The sequence below is a fragment of the Hemitrygon akajei genome, chromosome 7 (genome assembly GCF_048418815.1).
Source record: "Hemitrygon akajei chromosome 7, sHemAka1.3, whole genome shotgun sequence".
Lineage (NCBI taxonomy): Eukaryota > Metazoa > Chordata > Chondrichthyes > Myliobatiformes > Dasyatidae > Hemitrygon > Hemitrygon akajei.
The window spans coordinates 35818177-35839425 of NC_133130.1; the positions used below are offsets into that span (position 1 = coordinate 35818177).

General features: G+C 41.5%; 1 protein-coding gene across 1 annotated transcript in view; it reads left to right on the top strand.

Annotated features, from left to right (window-relative positions):
* Window positions 1-343: 343 nt before the first annotated feature.
* Window positions 344-21249, top strand: part of LOC140730346 (potassium channel subfamily K member 12-like) — a 75080-nt gene continuing 54174 nt past the window's right edge. Inside the window, exon 1 of the mRNA XM_073050636.1 lies at window positions 344-949. Coding sequence (XP_072906737.1) covers window positions 610-949 — 340 coding nt within the window. The 5' untranslated portion in view covers window positions 344-609. The remainder of the gene's footprint in view (window positions 950-21249) is intronic.

Consider the following 21249-nt stretch of genomic DNA (forward strand, 5'->3'; position numbering starts at 1 on the left):
TCCGTCTCTATCTCTCTCTCTCTATCCCTCCCTCTCCGTCTCTCTCTCTCTCTCTCTCTTTCTCTCTATCCCTCCCTCTCCGTCTCTCTCTCTCTCTCCTCTCTCTATCAGGGTAACCGCATTCCCGAAGGAAGTCGCGCCGTGTTCCATATGGGAATGGCTTCACATGGTTTCAGAGAGAGTCCGCGACCTGCACCCATACAGTGCGTGCCAACCCCCTGCCTTCGGAGCACCCATACTTTGATACTGAGAATATGACACCTCGCTAACTCAAAAACAAGACGGTTTCCGGACTTACGAAAGCTGTCTCCTGCCGAGGGAAACAGACCGCGAGATTAATAAACCAGTCTTAGGAAACCAATCGCTGGCGTGGGAACGCGGATACTGCAGCGCGAAATTTCACACGCAGGCAAACCCCGAACAGCTGAGCAGAGGAAATGTTGGAAAAGTACTGTGAGAAATCCGCTGAAACCCCTCCATCCTTCCAGGTAGCCTGATAGCGGGGTGGTGCAGGGTGGGAGCAACTCGCCCCCCCTCCCCCGGGGAAGTTTGGTTGATGAGTGCTGGGGCCCCTGGCAGAGGGAGTGCGCTGGAGCTGCGGATCGCCGGATGATGGGCAGCAGCCGCGTCCGGGGCTGCGCTCTCCTGCACCTTAACGAAGACAACGGGCGCTTCGTGCTGCTCGCCTTGCTCATCGTGGCTTACCTGCTGTGCGGCGCCGCCGTCTTCTCGGCCATCGAGCGGCCGACCGAGCTGGAGGCTCGGTCCAGGTGGAACCGAACCCTGCGCAACTTCGCCGACAAGTTCGATATCGCCGGCGGCGAGCTGAGCGCCTTCCTGAGGGACTACGAAGCGGCCATCGCCGCAGGGATCCACGCCGACACCCTGAGACCCAGGTGGGACTTCACCGGAGCCTTTTACTTCGTGGGCACCGTGGTGTCCACCATCGGTAAGGAACTCCCTCCCGGGCCCGAGCGACGAGTGGCCAGTGAATGGGAGAGGGAGGCTGCGGGAGAACTGCAGGTTCTACACCTGAGCTGGGCGGTGGGGTGAGAGGAGGTGTGAATCCAGTGGGGAAAGTGTCCGGGTGTTAACTCCCGAGTGCAAATTGCATAATGTGAGGACGAATATTCGCGGCATTTAAGCGTGTAAGTGGACAAACTGTGTCTTTTGTGAAAGGAAAAGGACTGGGGAAGAACTAGTTAAAATTGTAAAGAGGCTGGTTGAGTAGATGTAGGTTTTTTCCCCATTTGTGGGAATGGACAAAATAGGGGTCACCCAGAGATCCAAAAGAGAATTAAGAAGCTCATTTTCTCTTAAAGCTGTAAGAATATGCACCTTATACTACAAAGCCAAAGGTAGATGTGCACTTCAAGAGAAGCTTTTTAAACATTTTGGAGTGGAGGGGTAAAGGGGTATTCCAAATGATTGAAATGAATAGCTACAATTCAGCATACTAGCGGGGAGGGGGGGGTAGACTGGTTGGGCTGAATGGCCTGTTTCTGTGCCAGATGCATGAAGATATTTAGTGGATCCTGTGTCTTGTGTATGCCAACTATTTAGTTGCTTGTATTTGGAATATATGATGCAGAGTGCAAAATAATCCTTATGCATATGTATATTGACATGATATGCATGGTATAGATAGATGTGAGTAGCTACTTGGGCGATAACAAACTCACTAACTGCTCATTTCCTCTGTCCATGAAAACTAGCAAAGTGTATGGAATGTCACCAAGTGTTCGATTCAGATTCGTTGATTAGATATTATTATGTAGAAATGGGCTCCAGTTTGTGGAGATCTGGCACTGGTGCCAGGGAAGATGGGAGCTGGACACGATAACTGAACCATGCAGGGATCAGCTTTCTATCAGGCAGTATAATGAGGAAATTTCAGACTAAATCATGAGCTATATTGGAGCATAGAGACCAGGCTCAGGAGAAAGGTATGAATATAAGAATGGATGAAGACTCTGATAGGAAGGGACAGAGGAAGTGATTCAATAGAAAAAGCTAGATGTTACAATAAAAAAGGACAAAACTAAAGGTTTTGCAGTTGAGTGCCCATAACGTGAAATAAAACTAATGAATGGATTGTAAATAGATACAGTCAGGGCCACCGAGCTCAGACATATTGAAGCTATGAGCCACTTATGAAGGGCAGGAAACTGGGAAAAGGTGGAGAGTGGCTCTGTTATATTGCACTGGACCACAATATTGTTCAAAAGTGTTGTTTCCTCAGAATTTTTTTGTGGTTATGATAGGCCACTTGAAGCTGAACACAAATATAATTTCAGACTATTTGTATTACATAGGAAATTTGGAGAAACAAGAAATTAGCTTTTATTGAATTATAATGTGTTTAATTGCATAATGGTGCTGACGCTTTGCAATAGTTCAGCGAAGCTAAAGATGTTTTGTTGATGATTTTCATTTGTACTCTGTGTCTGAGGCTTCTCGCTTAAGTGTCCAACAATAATCAGTCAGCATTGGTAGATTATGGTTGCCCTGTTACCCTTTCTCCATGACCACAATGTCCTGGTGAAACCTTTCAACATACTCATCACTGACAGCACCAGGATTTGCAGGGAAGTTGTCTAAATGAGAATGCAGAAAATGAATTTTTAGTGACATGTTGCACTTTATGGTTTTGAATGTTTGAAGCATGTTGTCAACCTGTTGGGCATAGTTTGATGCTCTGTAGTTGCCAAGAAAATTTTCAACAATGTTCTTGAATGCCTTCCATGTGATTTTCTCCAGTCCCACTAGAAGTTCCTCAAATTAATTGTTATTGATGACCTATTTGATTTGTGGACCAACAAAAATGCATTCCTTAATCTTTGCATCAATTATTCTGACTTGGGTTATGAATGGAAATAGCAAATACAGGCAATTTCAAAAATATGGTGTGGGATGAGAAAATTACATCGTGATTTTCATGACATGCAGCCAAATGTCCATAAGAGACACCCAAAAGTATTCAGGAAGCAAAATCTTTGTTGTCCTGTGTTATTAATGGTCTGGATGCAATTCAGACTGATGATGTAAGTTCAGGAAGCCAGTGGTTTGGGTGGAAATGAGAAAGAACAAGTGTACAAATGAGAACAGAATAGGAGCAAAAGTTTGCCAACTGGCCTCTCAGACCTGCCCTGCCATCCAATGGCTGATCTACTCTAAACCTCAATGTCTCTTCTGTGTCAATTTCACTTAGCCTCAGTTCTCTAGACAAGAATTTACTTATGGGAGTGGTGTACAGGTTCCTGTCTTGAACAGTAACTACATGGTAGGACAGAATATAAATTAAGATATAGTGAGAGTCTGTCAGAAAGTTACAGCAAGTTAGCCCAAGTGAGGTTACTGGAGTGTTTGTGTGATAATTGCTTTGAGCCAAACAGAAAACTATTATGTAATGAGACTGGATTAATTTTGAGCTGATCATGAAGTCGTCTGTATGTACTAGTGATCATAATCTGACTGAATTTTACATTCATTTTGAACGAGAAAAAGATGGGTCCAGCACTAATATCTAAACATAAGATAAAGATTAGCTTTATTTGTTATATGTACATCGAAACATTGATACACACAGTGAGCAACATACACAAAATGCTGGAGGAACTCAGCAGGCCAGGCAGCATCGAATGAAAGGAATAAACAGCTGACGTTTGGGGCTGAGACCCTCCCTGATGAAGTAAGTGTTGACTGTTTACTTTTTTTCATAGATGCTGCCTGGCCTGCTGAGTTCCTCCAGCATTTTGTGTGTGTTGATTTGGATTTTCTCATGTTTGTGTCATTTGTGTCAAAGTGCACCATAATCACAGTATAAGGATGTGCTGGGGGCAGCCCACAAGTGCAAGAAAACAGAGATGTCTAAAATGAACTAACAAATTAGGTAAAGGGAATAATTAGTTGAGATGCAATGGCAAACATTGAAGGGGATGTTTCAGAATATGCAAAGTAGGCACGTGCCTAAAAAAAGAGAAAAATTCCAGATCAGAAATTAACTTAATCTGTTAAACATAGTATTAAACTAAAATAAAAAGACAGGGGCAAGTCAGAGATTGGATGGGATTTCAAAAATACAGCAAGAACTTAATCAAATGTAAAGCCAGCCAGGAATATCAACACAAATTGAAAGAGTTTCTGTAGCAACACACAAAATGTTGGAGGAGCTCAGCAAGCCAGATAGCATCTATCAAGGAGAATACAGTCAACATTTTGGGCTGGGTTTCTGTAGATATTTTGAACAAGTGTTAACATAGTGCCTACTGGTCCTGTAGAGAGCAAATGTGAGGAACTTGTAGTGGAAAACAGGGAGCTAATAGATGAATTATAATGAATTTACACAATTCATTACTATAGAGAATAACATTCCAGAAATTGTTTAAAATTAGGAATCAAGAAAGCGGGAGGAATTAGCCACTGGGTGATACTGAGTAGATATATGGTTTGACAAGTCTCTGGGCCCTAATGATGTAGTGAGATATTTGATGTGTTGGATTTAATTTTTTTTTAAATCACTTGATTCCAAGAAGGCTCCATTAAATTGGAAAATAATATTTAGAGTATTGTGTACAGTGTCAGTCTCCTTATTTAAAGAAAGAAGTTAAATGCACTGAAAGCAGTCCCGAGTTTACTGTTCAATACCTGATAGAATAGGTGGGTTGTCCTCTTAATGGACTGACTAGACTAGACATGTACCTGTTGGAGTTCAGAATATTGAGGTGGGAATTAATTGAAACATGTAATACTCTGAGGAGATGTGGAGAGGGTCTCTTGTGGGAGAACCTCGAACCTAGGATCATTGTTTCAAAATAACTAGGATAGAGATGAGGCAAAATGCTCAAATAAATCTTTTTAAAATTTGATCTCTGGATTTGGGCAATGGTGTTAGATTATCCTGAGAAGGCTTGTAGGTGGTTTACAGGGAAGAAGTCATCTCTCTAACACAATGGTGTTGAGTAAATAACCTCTCCCTCAATGTCACAAAAACAAAGGAGCTGGTTGTGGATTACAGGAGGAATGGAGATGGGCTAACCCCTATTGACATCAATGGATCTGGGGTTGAGAGAGTAAACAGCTTCAAGTTCCCTGGCATCCACATCACCGAGGACCTCACGTGGTCTGTACACACCAGTTGTGTGGTGAAAAAGGCACAACAGCTCCTCTTCCACCTCAGACGGTTGAGGAAGTTTGGTATGGGCCCCCACATCCTAAGTACTTTCTACATGGGCACAATTGAGAGCATCCTGACTGGCTGCATCGCTGCCTGGTATGGGAACTGTACCTCCCTTAATTGGAGGACTCTGCAGAGAGTGGTGCGGACAGCCCAGCATATCTGTAGTTGTGAACTTCCCATGATTCAGGATATTTACAAGGACAGATGTGTAAAAAGAGCTTGTAGGATCATTAGGGACCCAAGTCTCCCCAACCACAATCTATTTTAGCTGTTACCATCCTGGAAGCTGTACTGCAGCATAAAAGCCAGGACCAACAGGCTCCAGGACAGCTTCTTCTACCAGGCCATCAGACTGATGAACTCGTGGTGATCTGAGTGTACTCTATATTACATTGACTGTTCTATTTATTGTAAATTATTATAAATTACTCTGATTGCACATTTAGATGGAGATGTAACGTAAAGATTTTTACTCCTCGTGAATATGAAGGATGTAAGAAATAAAGTCAATTCAATTCAATGAACCATGCACTGATGATGCATTCATAACAGCGTTAGGTAGAGGATTTGAAAATATCGATGTGTATATACATGATATCAAGAGTGGATTCCATTAAGTCCCACTTGGACTGATCGGAAGGTGACAAACGTGACCCATTTTATTTTGAGAGGAGGCAGAGAAAAAAGCAGGAACTGTAGACCAATTAGAAGTACAGAAAATTCCAGAATCTATTACTAATATGTGATAACATAGAAATTGGAACATAATAAAGTCAACATGGATTTACGAATGTTAAATTGCTAAACTGAATTGATAACCTGTTTTATTATTGTCACATGTAATGAGGTGCAGCAAAAACCCTATCTTCCATTCTGTTCATACAGATTAATTCAACACAGCAACAGTGCATTGAGGTAGCGCAAGGTAAGACAGTACAGAGTGTAGAGTATTGTGTTACAGTTACAGAGAAAGTGAAGTGCAGGGAGACAGGAGACAAGGTCAAAAGAGGTAAATTGTGATGTCAAGAATCTACCTTATTATACTGTAGCTAGACAATCTTTCCATAGTCTTGTAACAACTGGATGGAAGCTGTCCTTGAGCCTGGTGATACTTGCTTGCAGGCTTTTGTATTTTCTGCCCAATGGAAGGGAGGAGAAGAGAAAATGCCCATGGATGGTGATGTCTTGATTCTGCTGCAGCTTTTCCAAGACACCAAGAAGTGTAGGCAAAGTCCATTGAGGGAGGTGTTGTGGTTATGGACTGAGAGCTGGCTTATCAAACTGTGATGCATCTGGATAGGATGCTTTCTATGATGCATCAATAAAAATTAGTGAGGGTCAAAGCAGACATGCCAACTTTATTCTGCCTCCTGAGAGCGTAAAGGCACTGGTGAGCTTTTTCGGCTGTTGCATCCATGTGGTTAGACCAGGACAGGCTATTGTTGATGTTCACTCCTGGGAACTTTAAAATCTCAATCATTTTGGCCTCAGTACTGCTGATGAAACGAGCATGTGCACAGCATCCCCTTCCTAAGACTCTTTTGTTTTGCTGACGTTGAGACAAAGGTTGTTGTCATGACACCATGTCACTAGGCACTCTATCTCCTTCATGTACTCCAACTCATTGTTATTTGGGATACAATCCACTACACTGGTTTTGTTAAGTATTTAATATTTTAATAATATTTGAGTTACCTTGTGTATATCCTTAATCTTGTTTGATTAAGGATTCTTGTTCATTTAAATGTTTAATTTCAGATTATAAGTAAAAATATGTAAATTACATACGTCATCATGCTACCACATGATACATGTACGCCTCCCTTAAAGCAAACTTGAATTTAGACCCACATTCCCGAACTCCCGTGTATTCCTTTGAATTAGTTTAATGTTTTGAAGTTACAAAATACAACATTGACAATGAGGTGTTTTTAAGACGAATCCGAGATGGCTGCCAGCATCTGTTAAAGTGCAGCAAGATATTCAAGATTTTTAAAACGCAGCAAAGAATGGTCAATTTTTTTAAAAGAAGCAGCCCAGCACTTGCAGAGACTGTCAAGTTAAAAGAAATGTAGTGGAGCACATGTTCTTCAGAAGGAAAGACATGATTGAGTTTTTTAAAGAAGTAAGGAAACGGGTGAATTCATGGGTTCATAAACAGTGAGTGCCAGGTGATGATGATAATAATAATAATAATAAAGCAAAAATGGCTGGCCACATTGGAAATATAGACATGTTTGATTGCACAAAAGATAACTGTAATATTGAGTTAATTCAACAATATTTTGAAGCAAATGGAATAACCAATGAGAAACAAGTACCGACTTTCCTAAGTGCATTGGGTTCAAAGGCATAGAGTTTGCTTTGAAGTTTAACTAATCCAACCAAACCAGCAGAAATGAGTTTTGCTGCTATTGTCAAAGTAATGCAGGAACATTTGGAACCAAAGCTATTGTTGATTGCAGAGTGCTTCAGATTTCATGAGTGGAATCAAAAGGAAGGCGAGTCCATTTCAGCAGACATGGCTGAATTGAAGAAGTTGTATGAGCATTGTGAGTTTGGTAATTGTCTTCATGATGCACTGAGAGATTGTTTAGTCTTTGATTTCTTAAGAAAGCATTCACAAATGGCTCCTAACTGAAGCACAACTTACTTTTAAAAGAGCAGTTGAAATCGCTGCTTCAATGGAAACAGAAACACAATTGAGTTGCAGTCAGGATTGAAAGTGAGCATGAACAAAATTGCAGTGTCTAAACAGAAACCAGTCTGGCTGAACAAATTGTGTTACTGTTGTGGCAGTGGCTCACATACACCAAACAAATGCAGATTTAAAGGCAAAATTTGCAGAAAATGCAACAAAGTAGGACAGATGGAAAGACCATGTCAGGCAGACAAAAATAGACAGTTTAGAGAAGAGAAAAATCTAAAATGGCAAGTTGCAGTTTCAAAAAGAGCACTGATCTATAAGCTGTTGATGAAAAATCTGATAATGATGAGAGTGACACAGAACTGTGTAGCCTTGAGATTTACAGTGTAAAAATTAGCAAGAGACAAACAATATGGGTTATGGCAAAAGTGAACAACAAATTAATAAAAATGAAATTCAACACTGGTTAATCATTCCACAAAATGAGTTTGAATGACATTTCAAAGATACTAAACTGAAATCTGTAGATATCCAACTAAGAACTTTTACTGGAGAAAAGATAATGCCTGTGGGAATGACATTTATAACAGTGAAACACGAACAACCTACAAACCATATTGAGCTTGTGTGTTGTAAAAACAGGAGGGCCAGCATTATGTGGACATGAGACAACTACAACTTGATTGGAGATCCATCCACTATTTGCATGCCATATCCTCTGCAATAGAATCAACTGAAAGTAAATTGAGAAAGGTACTGAATGCTGTACTCCAGGAATTGTTGCCCAACAGAGGACAACAAGGTGTTGTTGCCAACCTCTGTGCCTCTGGTTGGAAATTGACAAAAGCACTGGTCCAACTGCAGCAGTTTTTGTGGCAATAAAGCTTCTGGTATGTTTATCAGGCAGTTATTTACAAAATGTGGCTTGGTTTTAAACTGAAAGAGAGTTCAAAGAGTTCAGGAAAGTTGCAAACATTCAGTGTTTGTGAATATAAACCAGAATCTATTCTGTGTGCATTGAGGTTATTCCATGATGAAATTCAAGTGGGACACAAAAAACTGCATGTAAAGGTAGAATCAAAGACCAAAGCCCAGCTGGATGAGTGCAAGGCCAAAATGAAAGGAGCCAATGGAGATATGAAAACAGAGGATTGGTCAGGTGATGTTTTCGATGTGCAAACCAAGAGGAGAGATCAGATTATGAAGAGGACAATGGAAGGATTAATAAGATAGTACTGCAGTGAACTAAATGCACCTTTCCAAGATCAAGATGTGCAAACTAGAAGAAGGAAAAAGAGAAGATGAACGTTGTCCAGAGCTTTCAGAACCACTTCCCGTAGTCTCAGAGTCAGCATGGAGGAGGCCCCAGAATCTGGTATTGTTTCACAGCCACAAGACTACACTGCCAAGCAGAGTGGGCCCCTCTCGTTAGGAAAAATGTTATCCCAGAAGAGTAAGAAAGCTTCCACAGCAATGAAACCTTTAGGCCTGAATGGGACAATTTAAAATGTACTTTGCTGTGGATGTCTATATTGTATAATATAGTATACTGTGTATATAGTTGAGATACATCCTATATTGAGTTGAAGTTTATAGCTAATCAGGGAGGAGTGTTGTGTATTTAATATCACAGTAATATTTGAGTAATCTTGTATATATATTGTTTGATCAAGCATTCATGTTCATTATATGTAAAAATACATGAATTGCATATGTCATCACGCTACTATGTGCACCTCCCTAACAGTAAACTTGAAGTTAGACCCGCATTCCCGGACTCCCATGTCTTCCTTTGAATTAGTTTAATGTTTAGAAGTTAAAAAACATGACCATAAGACACAGGAGCAGATTTAGATAATTTGGCCCATCGTTTGTTCTGCCATTCAATCATGGCTGATCCTTTTTCCCTCTCCTCAGCCCCGTTCCCCAGCCTTCTCCCCATAACCTATGATGCCATGTACAATCAAGAACCTATCAATTTCTGCCTTCACAGCTGCCTGTGGTAATAAATTCCACAAATTCACCTCCCTCTGGCTAAAGAAATTTCTCTGCATCTCTGTTTTAAATGAATACCCTTCTATCCTGAGGCTGTGCCCTCTTATCCTAGTCTCCCCCACCATGGGAGACATCCTTTCCACATCTACTCTGTCTAGACCTTTCAGCTTTAGAAAGGTTTCAGTGAGATCCCCCTTCATCCTTTTAATTTCCAGCGAGTATAGACTCAGAGTCATTAAACGGTCCTCCTATGATAATCCTTTCATTCCTGGAATCATCCTTGTGAATCTCCTCTGGACCCTCTCCAATGCCAGCACATCTTTTCTAAGATGAGGAGCGCAAAACTATTCACAATACTCAATGTGAAGCCTCACTAGTGTCTTATAAAGCCTCAGCATCGCATCTCTGTTCTTGTATTCTAGATCTTTTGAAATGAATGCTAACATTGCATTTGCCTTCCTCACCATCTGCAAAGTTAACCTTTAGGTTGTTCTGCACAAGGACTTCCAAGTCCCTTTGCATCTCAGATTTTTGGATTTTCTTCCTGTTTAGAAAGTAGTCTGCATGTTTATTTCTACTACCAAAGTGCATGGCCATGCATTTTCCAACATTGTATTTCATTTGCCCTTCCCTTTCCCATTCTCCTAATCTTTCTAAGTCCATCTGCAGCCTACCTGCTTCCTCAACACTACCTGGCCCTCCACCAATCTTCATATCATTGGCAAAGTTGGCAACAAAGCCCTCTATTCCATCATCTAAATCATTGACATACAGCATAAAAAGAAGTGGTCCCAACACTGACCCTTGCGGAACACCACTAGTCATTGGCAGCCAACCAGCAAAGGATCCTTTTATTCCCACTCAATGGCCACTACCAATCAGCCAATGCTCTAACCATGCCAGTAACTTTCCCGTAATACCATGGGCTCTTAACTAGGTAAGCAGCCTCACGTGTGGCACCTTGTCAAAGGCCTTCTGAAAGTCCAAATATACAGCATCAACTACATCCCCTTTATCTATCCTACTTGTAATCTCCTCAAAGAATTCCAACAGGTTTGTCAGGCAAGATTTTCTCTTAAGGAAACCATGCTGACTTTATCCTATCTTGTCCTGTGTCACCAAGACTCCATAACCTCATCCTTAACAATTGACTCTAACATCTTCCCAACCACTGAGGTCAGGCTAACTGGTCTATAATTTCCTTTCTGCTGCCTTCCCCCTTTCTTAAAGAGTGGAGTGACATTTGCAATTTTCCAGTCCTCTGACACCATGCCAGAGTCGAATGACTTTTGAAAGATCATTATCAATGCTTCCACAATCTCTACCACTACCTCTTTCAGAACCCTAGGGTGCAATTCATCTGTTCCGTGTGACCTATGTGCCCGTAGGTTTTTCAGCTTTTTGATCACATTCTCCCTTGTAATAGTAACTGCACTCACTTCCCTACCCTCACACCCTTCGACATCTGGCACACTGCTAGTGTCTTCCACAGTGAGGACTGATGCAAAATACTCATTTGGTTCATCAGCCATCTCCTTGGCCTCTGTTATTATTTCTCCGACCTCATTTTCTAGTGGTCCTATACCCACTCTCATCTCTCTTTTATGTTTTACATACTTGAAGAAGCTTTTATTATCTATTTGCACATTGCTTGCTAGCTTGCTTTCATATTTCTTCTGTTCCCTCCTAATGATTCTTTTAGTTGCTCTCTGTAGGATTTTAAAAGCTTCCCAATCCTCTGTCTTCCCACTAATTCTTGCTTTATTGTATGCCCTCTCCTTTGCTTTTACATTAGCTTGCCAGCCATGGCTGTTCAAATTTGTCATTTGAGTATTCCTTTGTTTTTGGAATACATCTATCCTTCACCTTCCTCATTTTTCCCAGAAATGCATGCCATTGCTTCTCTGCTGTCATCCCTGCCAACATTGCCTTCCAATTTACTTTGGCCAACTCCTCTCTCGTACCACTGTAATTTCCTTTACACCACTGAAATACTGCTACATCAGACTTTACTTTCTCCCTATCAAATTTTAAGTTGAACTCAATCATATTGTGATCACTGCCTCCTAAGGGTTCTTTTAGCTCAAGTCCCTAAGCACCCCCAGTTCATTGCATAACACCCAGTCCAGTATATCTGATCTCCTATTAGACTCAACAACAAACTGCTCTAAAAAGCTGCTACAACATTGCCCTTTTGACATGTGTTTTCTATTTCCTGTTGTAATCTGTGGTCCACATCCCAGTTACTGTTGGAAGATTACAACAGGAAATAGAAAACGCATGTCAAAAGGACAATGTTGTAACAGCTTTTTAGAGCAGTTTGTTGTTGAGTCTAATAGGGGATCAGATATACTGGACTGGGTGTTATGTAATGAACCGGGAGTGCTAAGGGACTTGAGCTAAAGGAACCCTTAGGAGGCAGTGATCACAATATGATTGAGTTCAACTTGAAATTTGATAGGGAGAAAGTAAAGTCTGATGTAGCAGTATACAACTGCCATCAGGATCCTTTTACCCTTACAGCTTTTAACTCAACCCACAAGGATTCAACATCATCTGTAGACTTATAACTGGAGTTAGAGCAGAATCTGGTCACACAGTCCATGGTTTGGCCAATCGGATGGAATCCTTTAGCAAAATAGGTATATTACCATACCTTCATCAGTCTACATCCTGGCATTACTATCAAACAATTGTGTGGAAATGCCTTCCTCAGCAAGGTTGCCAAGGTTTGGGGTAATAGATTCATCATGAGTGCGCTTTGTTAAAGAGTGAAAGGTTAAAAGGATTTGAATTAACCTCTAGTGACTCCTATTGGAAAGTGACCAACACTGGGGATTGATTAGTAAGAGCAAATTAAAGGAAAGCAGGGGCAAGTGCAGCGGCTGTTGTCTGATTGGACGTAGTCAGAGTGGTGATCTTACGGCTCAGAGAAAGGAAAGAAAGGCTAATTTTTTTCCTTCTCTTCTTTATGTCTGCTCAGCTAGGAAAGTAGGGATGACAGACAGGATAGTGAAATGCTCCCCTTGCGGGATGTGGGAAGGCAGGGAGACCTCCAGTGTCCCTGGCAACTACGAATATGAGAAGTGCACCCAGCTGCAGCTTCTAACAATTCATGTTAAGGAATTCGAGCTAGAACTGGGTTAACTCCAGATCATTCAGGAGGCTGAAGGGTTGATAGATAGATGTATAAAGAGGTAGTTACACCCAAGGTGTAGGACACAGGAAACTGGGTGACAGTCAGGAAGGGGAAAGGGGTTAAGGAGCCAGTGCAGAGTAACCCTGTGGTCAACCCCCCTCAACATCAGAAATATCACTTTGGATACTGTCAGGGGTGGGGGAGGGAGGGAGAGGATGGTATGACCGAACAGAGGAAAGTCACAGTGGTTGGGTCTCCGGCACTGAGTCTGTCCCTGTGACTCAGAAGGAAAGGGGGGAGAAGAGGCACACTGCGGTGATAGAGAATTCATTAGTTAGAGGAAGGACTGGAGATTCTGTGGGCAAGAATGAGATTCCAGATTGATATGTTGCCTCCCGGGTCCCAGGGTCCAGGATATCTCAGATTGAGTCTTCAGCATTGTTAAGTGGGAGGGTGAACAGCCGGAAGTCGTGATCTATATAGGTAACAATTACATGGGTAGGATGAGAGGTGAAGTTATGCAAAGGGAGTTCAGGGAGTTTGGTGCTAAGTTAAAGGAAAGGACCTCCAGGGTTGTGATCTCAGGATTGTTACCTGTGCAATGTGCTAGTGAGGTCAGAACTAGGAAGATTGTACCATTTAATATGTGGTTAAGGAGTTGGTGTATGAGGGAGGGCATAAGATTTTTTGATCATTGGGCTCTCTTCCAGGGAAAGTGGGCCTGCACAGAAGAGACAGTTTGCATGTGAACTGGAAGGGGGCTAATAGTGGGAAGGTTTTCAAGCACTGTACGGTGAGGTTTAAACTGGAGTTGCAGGGGGATGGGAACCAGAGTGCCAGGACAGTTAGTGGAGAGGTTGCCGAGGCAGATATTGCTAAGACTTCAGACAAAGTTAGAAATCAAAAGGTTGAGAATGGTGCGACTAGTGTTCTGAGCTGCCTGTATTTTAATACAAGAAGTATCGTCGGGAAATCGGATTATAGGACTGAAGATAAGGCAGCTGATTTACAAACAGAGGCAATGTGTAGTAAGGAGAGGCTTTTGATCGGGGAAAATCGCAGTCAACAGGATAAATTGCAATGTAAAAGGCAGACAAAATCGAAAAGGATGAATACAGGACTGAGGGTATTGTATTTGAATGCGTGCAGTATATGGAATAAGGCAGCACATTTTCACATTGGAAGGTATGATGTTGTTAGCATCACTGAATCATGGCTGAAAGATTATAGCTGGGAGCTTAACATCCAAGGATGCACACTGTATCGAAAGAAAAGGCAGGAAAGCAGAGGGGGTTGCGTTGCTCTGTAGGTAAAAATATGAAATCAAATCATTAGAAAAAGGTGACATAGGGTCGGAAGATGTTGAATCATTGTGGATAGAACTAAGGAACTGCAAGGGTAAAAAGACCCTGATGGGAGTTGTATACAGACCCCAAATGACTGTAAGGATGTGGTCTATAAATTTCAACGGGAGATAGAAAATGCATACCAAAAGGGCAATGTTACAATAGCCATGAGGGATTTCAATGTGCAGGTAGATTGGGAAAATCAGATTGGTGCTGGATTCCAAGCAGAGTAATTTCTAGAATGCCTGTGTGATAGCTTTTTAGAACAGCTGGTAGTTGAGCCCACTAGAGTTAAAGTTAAAGTCTGCCCCGAGCCTTATCAGGCCGGTGCTTATGGCGGTTTCCGTGGCGCAAAGCGACTGAGAGTACGAGACTCTGGATAGGACGCCAGTCTATCGCAAGGTTAACCCCCCAGGCATTTTGCCGGTACCCATTTTCAGCTGGGTGGACTGGTGCAATGGTGCAACTGTTAAATGCCTTGCTCAAGGACACAACACACTGCCTTGGCTGGGGCTGGAACTCATGACCTTCAGATCGCTAGTCCAACACCTTAACCACTTGGCCACGTGCCACACTGAGCCCACTAGGGAATCAGCTATTCTGCATTGGGTGTTGTGCAATAAACCAGAATTGATTAGAGAGCTTTAGGGGAGTGAGCATAATATGATTGAATTCACCCTTAAATTTAAGAAGGAGAAGCTAAAGTCAGGTGTATCAGCATTACAATGGAATAAAGGCAGTTACAGAGCCATGAGAGAGGAGTTGGCCAGAATTGATTGGAAAAGAACACCGGCAGGGATGATGGCAGAGCAGCAATGGCTGGAATTTCTGAAAGCAATTTGGAAAGCACAGGATATACACATCCCACAGAGGAAGAAGTATTCTAAAGGAAAGATGGCATAATCATGGCTAATAAGAGATTAAAGCCAACATAAAAAAATGCCAGAAAAAGGGCATATAATACAGCAAAAATTAGTGGCTGTTAGTGGATTGGGAAACTTTTAAAAACCAACAGAAGGCAACTAAAAAGTCATTAAGAAGGTAAAGATGGAATACAAAAGTAAGCTAGCCAGTATTATTAAAGAGGATACATAAAGTGTAAAAGAGAAGTGAGAGAGGATATTCAAACACTGAAAATTATGCTGGAGAGGTATTAATGGGGGACAAGGAAATAGCAGATGAACTGAATAAGTATTTGGTATCAGTGTACACTGTAGAAGACAATAGAAGTATGGTGGAAGTTCCAGGTGTCAGGAGGCATGAAGTGTGAGAAGTTACCATAGCTAGAGAGAAGGTTCCTTGGAAACTGAAAGATCTGAAGGTAGATAAGTCACCTGGACAGATGGTGTACACCCAGAGTTCTAAAGAGGTGGCTGAAGAGTTCGTGGAGGCATTAGTAATTATATTTCCAGAATCACTAGGTTCTGGACTGGTTCAAGAAGACTGGAAAATCGCAAATGTCACTCCACTCTTCATGATGGGAGAGAGGCAGAAGAAAGGAAACTATGGGCCAGTTAGTTTGGTTTCAGGGGTTGGGAAGATATTGGAGTCGATTATTAAGGATGTGGTCTCAGGGTACTTGGAGGCATGGGATAAAATAGGTCGTAGTCAGCAGGATTTCCTCAAGGGAAATCTTGCCTGATAAATCTGTTGGAATTCTTTGAAGAAGTAACAAGCAGGAAAGACAAAGGAGAATCAGTTGATGTTGTGTACTTGAGTTTTCAGAAGGCCCTTAACATGGTATCACTCATGAGGCTGCTTAACAAGCTAAGAGCCTATGGTATTACTGGAAAGATTCTAGGATGGTTAAAACTGTGGCTGATTGGCAGGAGGCGAAGAGTGGGAATAAAGGCAGCCTTTTCTGACTGGCTGCCAGTGACTAGTGGTGCTCCACAGGGCTTTGTGTTGGGACTGATTCTTTTTACGTTATATGTAAATGATTTGGATAATGGAATTGATAGCTTTGTTGCAAAGTTTGCAGACAATATGAAGCTAGGTTAATGGGCAAGTAGTTTTGAGGAAGTAGAGAGGCTACAGAAGGATCTAGACAGATTTGAATTTTGAATTTGAATTGAATTTCGGTTTATTGTCATTTAGAAACCACAACTGCAATGCAGTTAAAAAAATGAAACAACGTTCCTCCAGAATGATATCACAAAAGCACACAACAAAACAGACTACACCAGAAATCCACATAACGTTTGGCAATCCCCAAATCCAGAGTCTGGAGAGGCTGCTATGTATTAATATCACACTACCATCTTAGCGCATTCCCCAGAAAGGAGCTCCAAACCCACCAGACAAAACAAGACTACCCAGACACACCAAGTCAGGAGACCAACTCTACCACCCAACAAACCAAAAACTAAAACTACAAGACCTACACAAAACCACATAGTTACAACAGTGCAAACAATACCATAATTGATAAAAAACAGACCATGGGCACAGTAAAAATAGTCCAAAGATGTTAAAAGACTATAAGTTTGAAAGAAACCACCACACAGTTTCCACAAGTCCTCAGAGTCCCGATAGACTCGTCATCCCACGCAGGCGGCAGAAGGGAATACCCCCGCTATGGATTTCCATGGTGCCACTGGACTCAGCCTCGCAGATGCAGCACACAGTGAAAGTGCCCCGACTGCAGTGGACTCCGAGTCCATCGAACCTCCGAGCCTCTGACCATCCCCTCTGGCACAGCCTCTCTGAGCCCCATCCTCTGCCATTTGGAGGGTGGGCAAAGAAGTGGCAGATGGAATACAGTGTTGGGAAGAGTATGGTCATGCACTTTGGAAGAAGAAATGAAAGGGTTCTAAATAGAGAGAAAATGCAAAAAACCGAGGTGCAAAATGACTTGGGAGTCCTTGTGCAGAATTCTCTAAAGGTTAATCTGTAGACTGAGTCTGTGGTGAGGAAGGCAAATGCAATATTAGCATTCATTTCAAGAGTACTAGAATATAAAAGCAAGGATGTAATGTTGAAATTTTATAAAGCGCTGGTGAGGCCTCACTTGGAATATTGCAAGCTGGCTTGGGCCCCTTACAAAGGATGTGCTGAAACTGGAGAAGGTTCAAAGGAGATTCACAAAAATGATTCTGGAATTGGGTGGCTTGTCATATGAAGAGCGTCTGGCCTGTATTCACTGGAATTTAGAAGAATGAAGGGTGACCCATCGAATCGATAGAGTGGATATGGAGAGGATGTTTTCTATGGTGGGAAAGTCTAAGGCCAGAGGACACAGTCTTAGTATAGAGGGGAGTGTCCTTTTAAAACGGGAATGGGGAGGAATTTCTTTAGCCAGAGAGTGGTGAATCTGTGGAATTATCTGCCACAGGCAGCTGTGGAGGCCAAGTCTTTATGTATATTTAAGGCAGAGGTATATAGATTATTGACTGATCAAGGCATGAAGGGATATGGGGAGAAAGCAGGAGACTGGGGCTCAGAGGAAAATTCGATCAACCATAATGAAATGATGGAGCAGACTCAATCGGCCAAATGTCCTAATTCTGCTCTTATATCTTATGGTCTTATGATCTTAATGCCATTGCCATTCTCCAAACCATGCAAGTCCCTTAGCTGTTGGCTTTAATGTCTGTTCTATTTAAATATTTTGAAAATATTCAGGATTTTAGTGCAACAAATGATGAATTTGGTGAAGCCAGAGAAGATAGTATGTCCTCTCTCCAATGCTACCCCCAATCAATTAGAGGCTTTAGGTAAGTGGAGATGAACACTTAAGAGGAGGTATGGATAGGAGAGTTCAGGCCCACAACATTTAGTGCATCCCTGGGGTTCCTGTCACACACCCACCCTGTACCAGTTGTTGCATGGATGACTGTCAAATGAAAGTGTATGAATTACTGTCTCTGGATTCCCCTTTTCTCTTGCAGTCTCTTTTTTCCCCTTCTAATCTCAGGTCTGGTGATGAGCATCTCACTGAGGATATCACATTTACTGTTGAGAATTCAACCCAGATACATTTTCTGATGTTGTTTAAATGATCTATCCCATAGAGTACAACAATTCGAATACTAATGCCTGGTGCCATGGAGATAGGGAATGAAGTTTAGATTTCTTGTTGTTTATTAACTATACTGCTGCTGGAAGTTGCCATGGAAATATTTCCTTAAATCTCTCTCTTACTGGTGTTAAATAATATGAAGTGTTCACAAAGCTGAAAATGACCATTCGAATCTGCACTTGGATATACTTAGTGAGAGCGCTGTAGGCAGAAGTTAATTGTTAGATTTCTGTGAAGGGCAGCCAACACGGCATCTGGATCACAATGTGGGTAAACATCTAGCAGCAATGTATCAATGGTATAACAGCAGAAATCAAACCTCCTTCTTGTCACTTAGTATTCATGGAAATTCTGAAATTATGATAGACAGTTTATTCTAAAAGAAACACACTCCTTAAAGGTGACCCACTGGAATAGATTTGAAATGCTGTCCTGATTCCTGGTCCATTAACAGCAGCAGAAGATCATATTAAAAATATCTGGAGCATGCCTCACCCCAATGGAATAGGGTAACTTTAGCAGCTCTGCTAAAATGATAATTCCTTTCTCGTTCATGGTTGCTGGTTCTAAATTGTGGAACTGCAATACCTTACACTGCACTGATTCAAGAAGTTGGTGCACCACTACCTTCTTCTTCAGCGCAGTTAGAGCTAGACAACAAATGCTGACAAATCTTGTGAATAAAATTCCATGGCCTAGCACTGTAGGCAAACATAGCTGACACTTAGGAAAACTCATTCTGCTGAGTGTACTAAATATCCTATCCTACACCTAGTGTGTTCTGTCTTCTGAAATCAAGATATATATTTGGATTTCCTTCGGGCTTGCAGGCAGTAACTAGCAAAGGCAGTTTCTCTCATGTTACCTGGTCTCCTCTCAGAAAATAATTTAGAGGAACCCCACTTGTGGCCAAGTTAGAAAAAGTTCAATCTGTCCCCTTGACACCGAGTTATCAGGATGGCAACAATAACTAAATTTCCCTTTGCTTTGAGTTTATTTATTTAACTCTAGCCTAATCATCGTATAATTTAGAATAACCAATTAACTACCAACCAGTACATCTTTGGACTGTAAGAGGAAAACCAGGACCACACGAAGAAAAACCTACACGATCACGGGGAGAGCATACATACTCCTTACAGACAGCAGCGGGAAGGAGGGTTCATCTCTCCACCCTGCAGTACTGTACTGAGCACAGCAGATACCCTAGTCCAGCTCAGTATGGCATTGTGAATGGTACCAAATGGGTTCTGGCCAGAGATCTGAGTTTACTGCGAAAGGACTTCAGATTAATCTTCCTCTAAAGAGGCCCAATTGCAACATCTGGCAAGTTCCCCTATCTCCAATTAATGAAAAATCCGCCATAATATTTTGTATTTCTTGAACAGCATGCAAGCCAACATTGTGTCACAGCAAGGTGAGGTTAATAAGCTTGTTGACCTTTTTATTGTATAAATGATTGGTATGAATGCACATAGTTTTCTAATCACAGTGTAGTTTTGAGCACCAAATTCTTAACTGTGAAATTATAATTCTAGATGAAGAATGTGTTTCATTTTCAGTAAAAACAAAGCACTTTTTAATCTGTTTATTTTCTTACAATAAGAAATACAAATTTTCTCATCAAAGAAGTTTATTCTGGCTATATAATATTCACTTGGGAATTATATTTCACATATTCTGATGGGTTATGTGCTCACAGAGATCCTGCACCACATACAATATCATAACTCTGTGTATACAATGGCAATAATTATATTAGTTGCAAAACAGTTGTGGAAAACAATAGGACAAATCTACAAGCTTAAATTCAAAATTGGGGGAAGGCTGATTTTGATGGCATTAGATAGCAGCTTGCAAATGTTGATAAGGGAGAGACTGAGCAGGTAAAGGGATGTCTGGCAAGTAAGAAGCTTTTAAAAATAAAATAAGGTGAGTTTGGGGCCAACGTATTCCTGCTAGAGTGAAGGGTAAAGCAGGCAGGATTAGAGAACCTGCCACTCTGTGCTTGCCTTTGTGCTTGTGAAATCATATCTCATGAACTTGATGGAACTTTTTGAAGAGGCCACCATGAGAATAGATGGAGGAAGTGTGGTAGATTTTCCCTTCACGGTCTTTAACAAGGTGCTGGTCCAGAAGGAGAGATCGCTTTGGATTCAGGATAAGCTTGCCAAATGGATACACAGCTTGCTTGGTGGAAGGGATCAAACAGTGGTAGTGAAGGCTCATTTTTCAGATTGGAGGCTTGTGATGTGTGGTGTGCTATAGGGATTGGTGCTGGGTCCCTGTTCTTTGTCATCTTTATTAAAAACTTGGGTGATAATGGAGGTGGCATGGTAAGCAGGTCTACAGGTAACACTTTAATTGATGTTTAGTGGAGAGTGAAGAAGATAGTCTAAGCTTTTTACAGGTTCTAGATCAACTGGGAAAGTGGGCAAAGGAGTGGCAAATAGAATTTAACCCAGATTGGTGCAACACGATGTCTGAGAGGGCTCAGTAGAGATTCAAGAGAATATTGCCGGGACTTGAGTTATAAAGAGCGACGGCATAGGTTGGGACTGTTTTCCCTGGTGTGAAGGAGCAGGAGGTGGGGGGGGGGGGGGGGGTTGATCTTAAAGAAGTGGTTGGATAGGGGAATCTAAAACAATATGATCTGTATAACTATGAGTTTATGAGAACAGAAATAAAATTGGAAAAACTAAATCAATAAATAATAATTACCTTGTTACCTTGAAATAAATAAAGCCCAATGCCTCTGGAAGCTAAACTTTGTTATACAAAAAATGAAAATATCATGTTAAAATTATTAAGTTGGGAGCAAGACTCAAAAGCAGAATAAAGTGTTCCAAAACTATAATGCCTTTACCAGGGATGACTGCTCAAGCTAATTAAGAGTCTAAATTTTGCGGTAGGGAGTTGGGA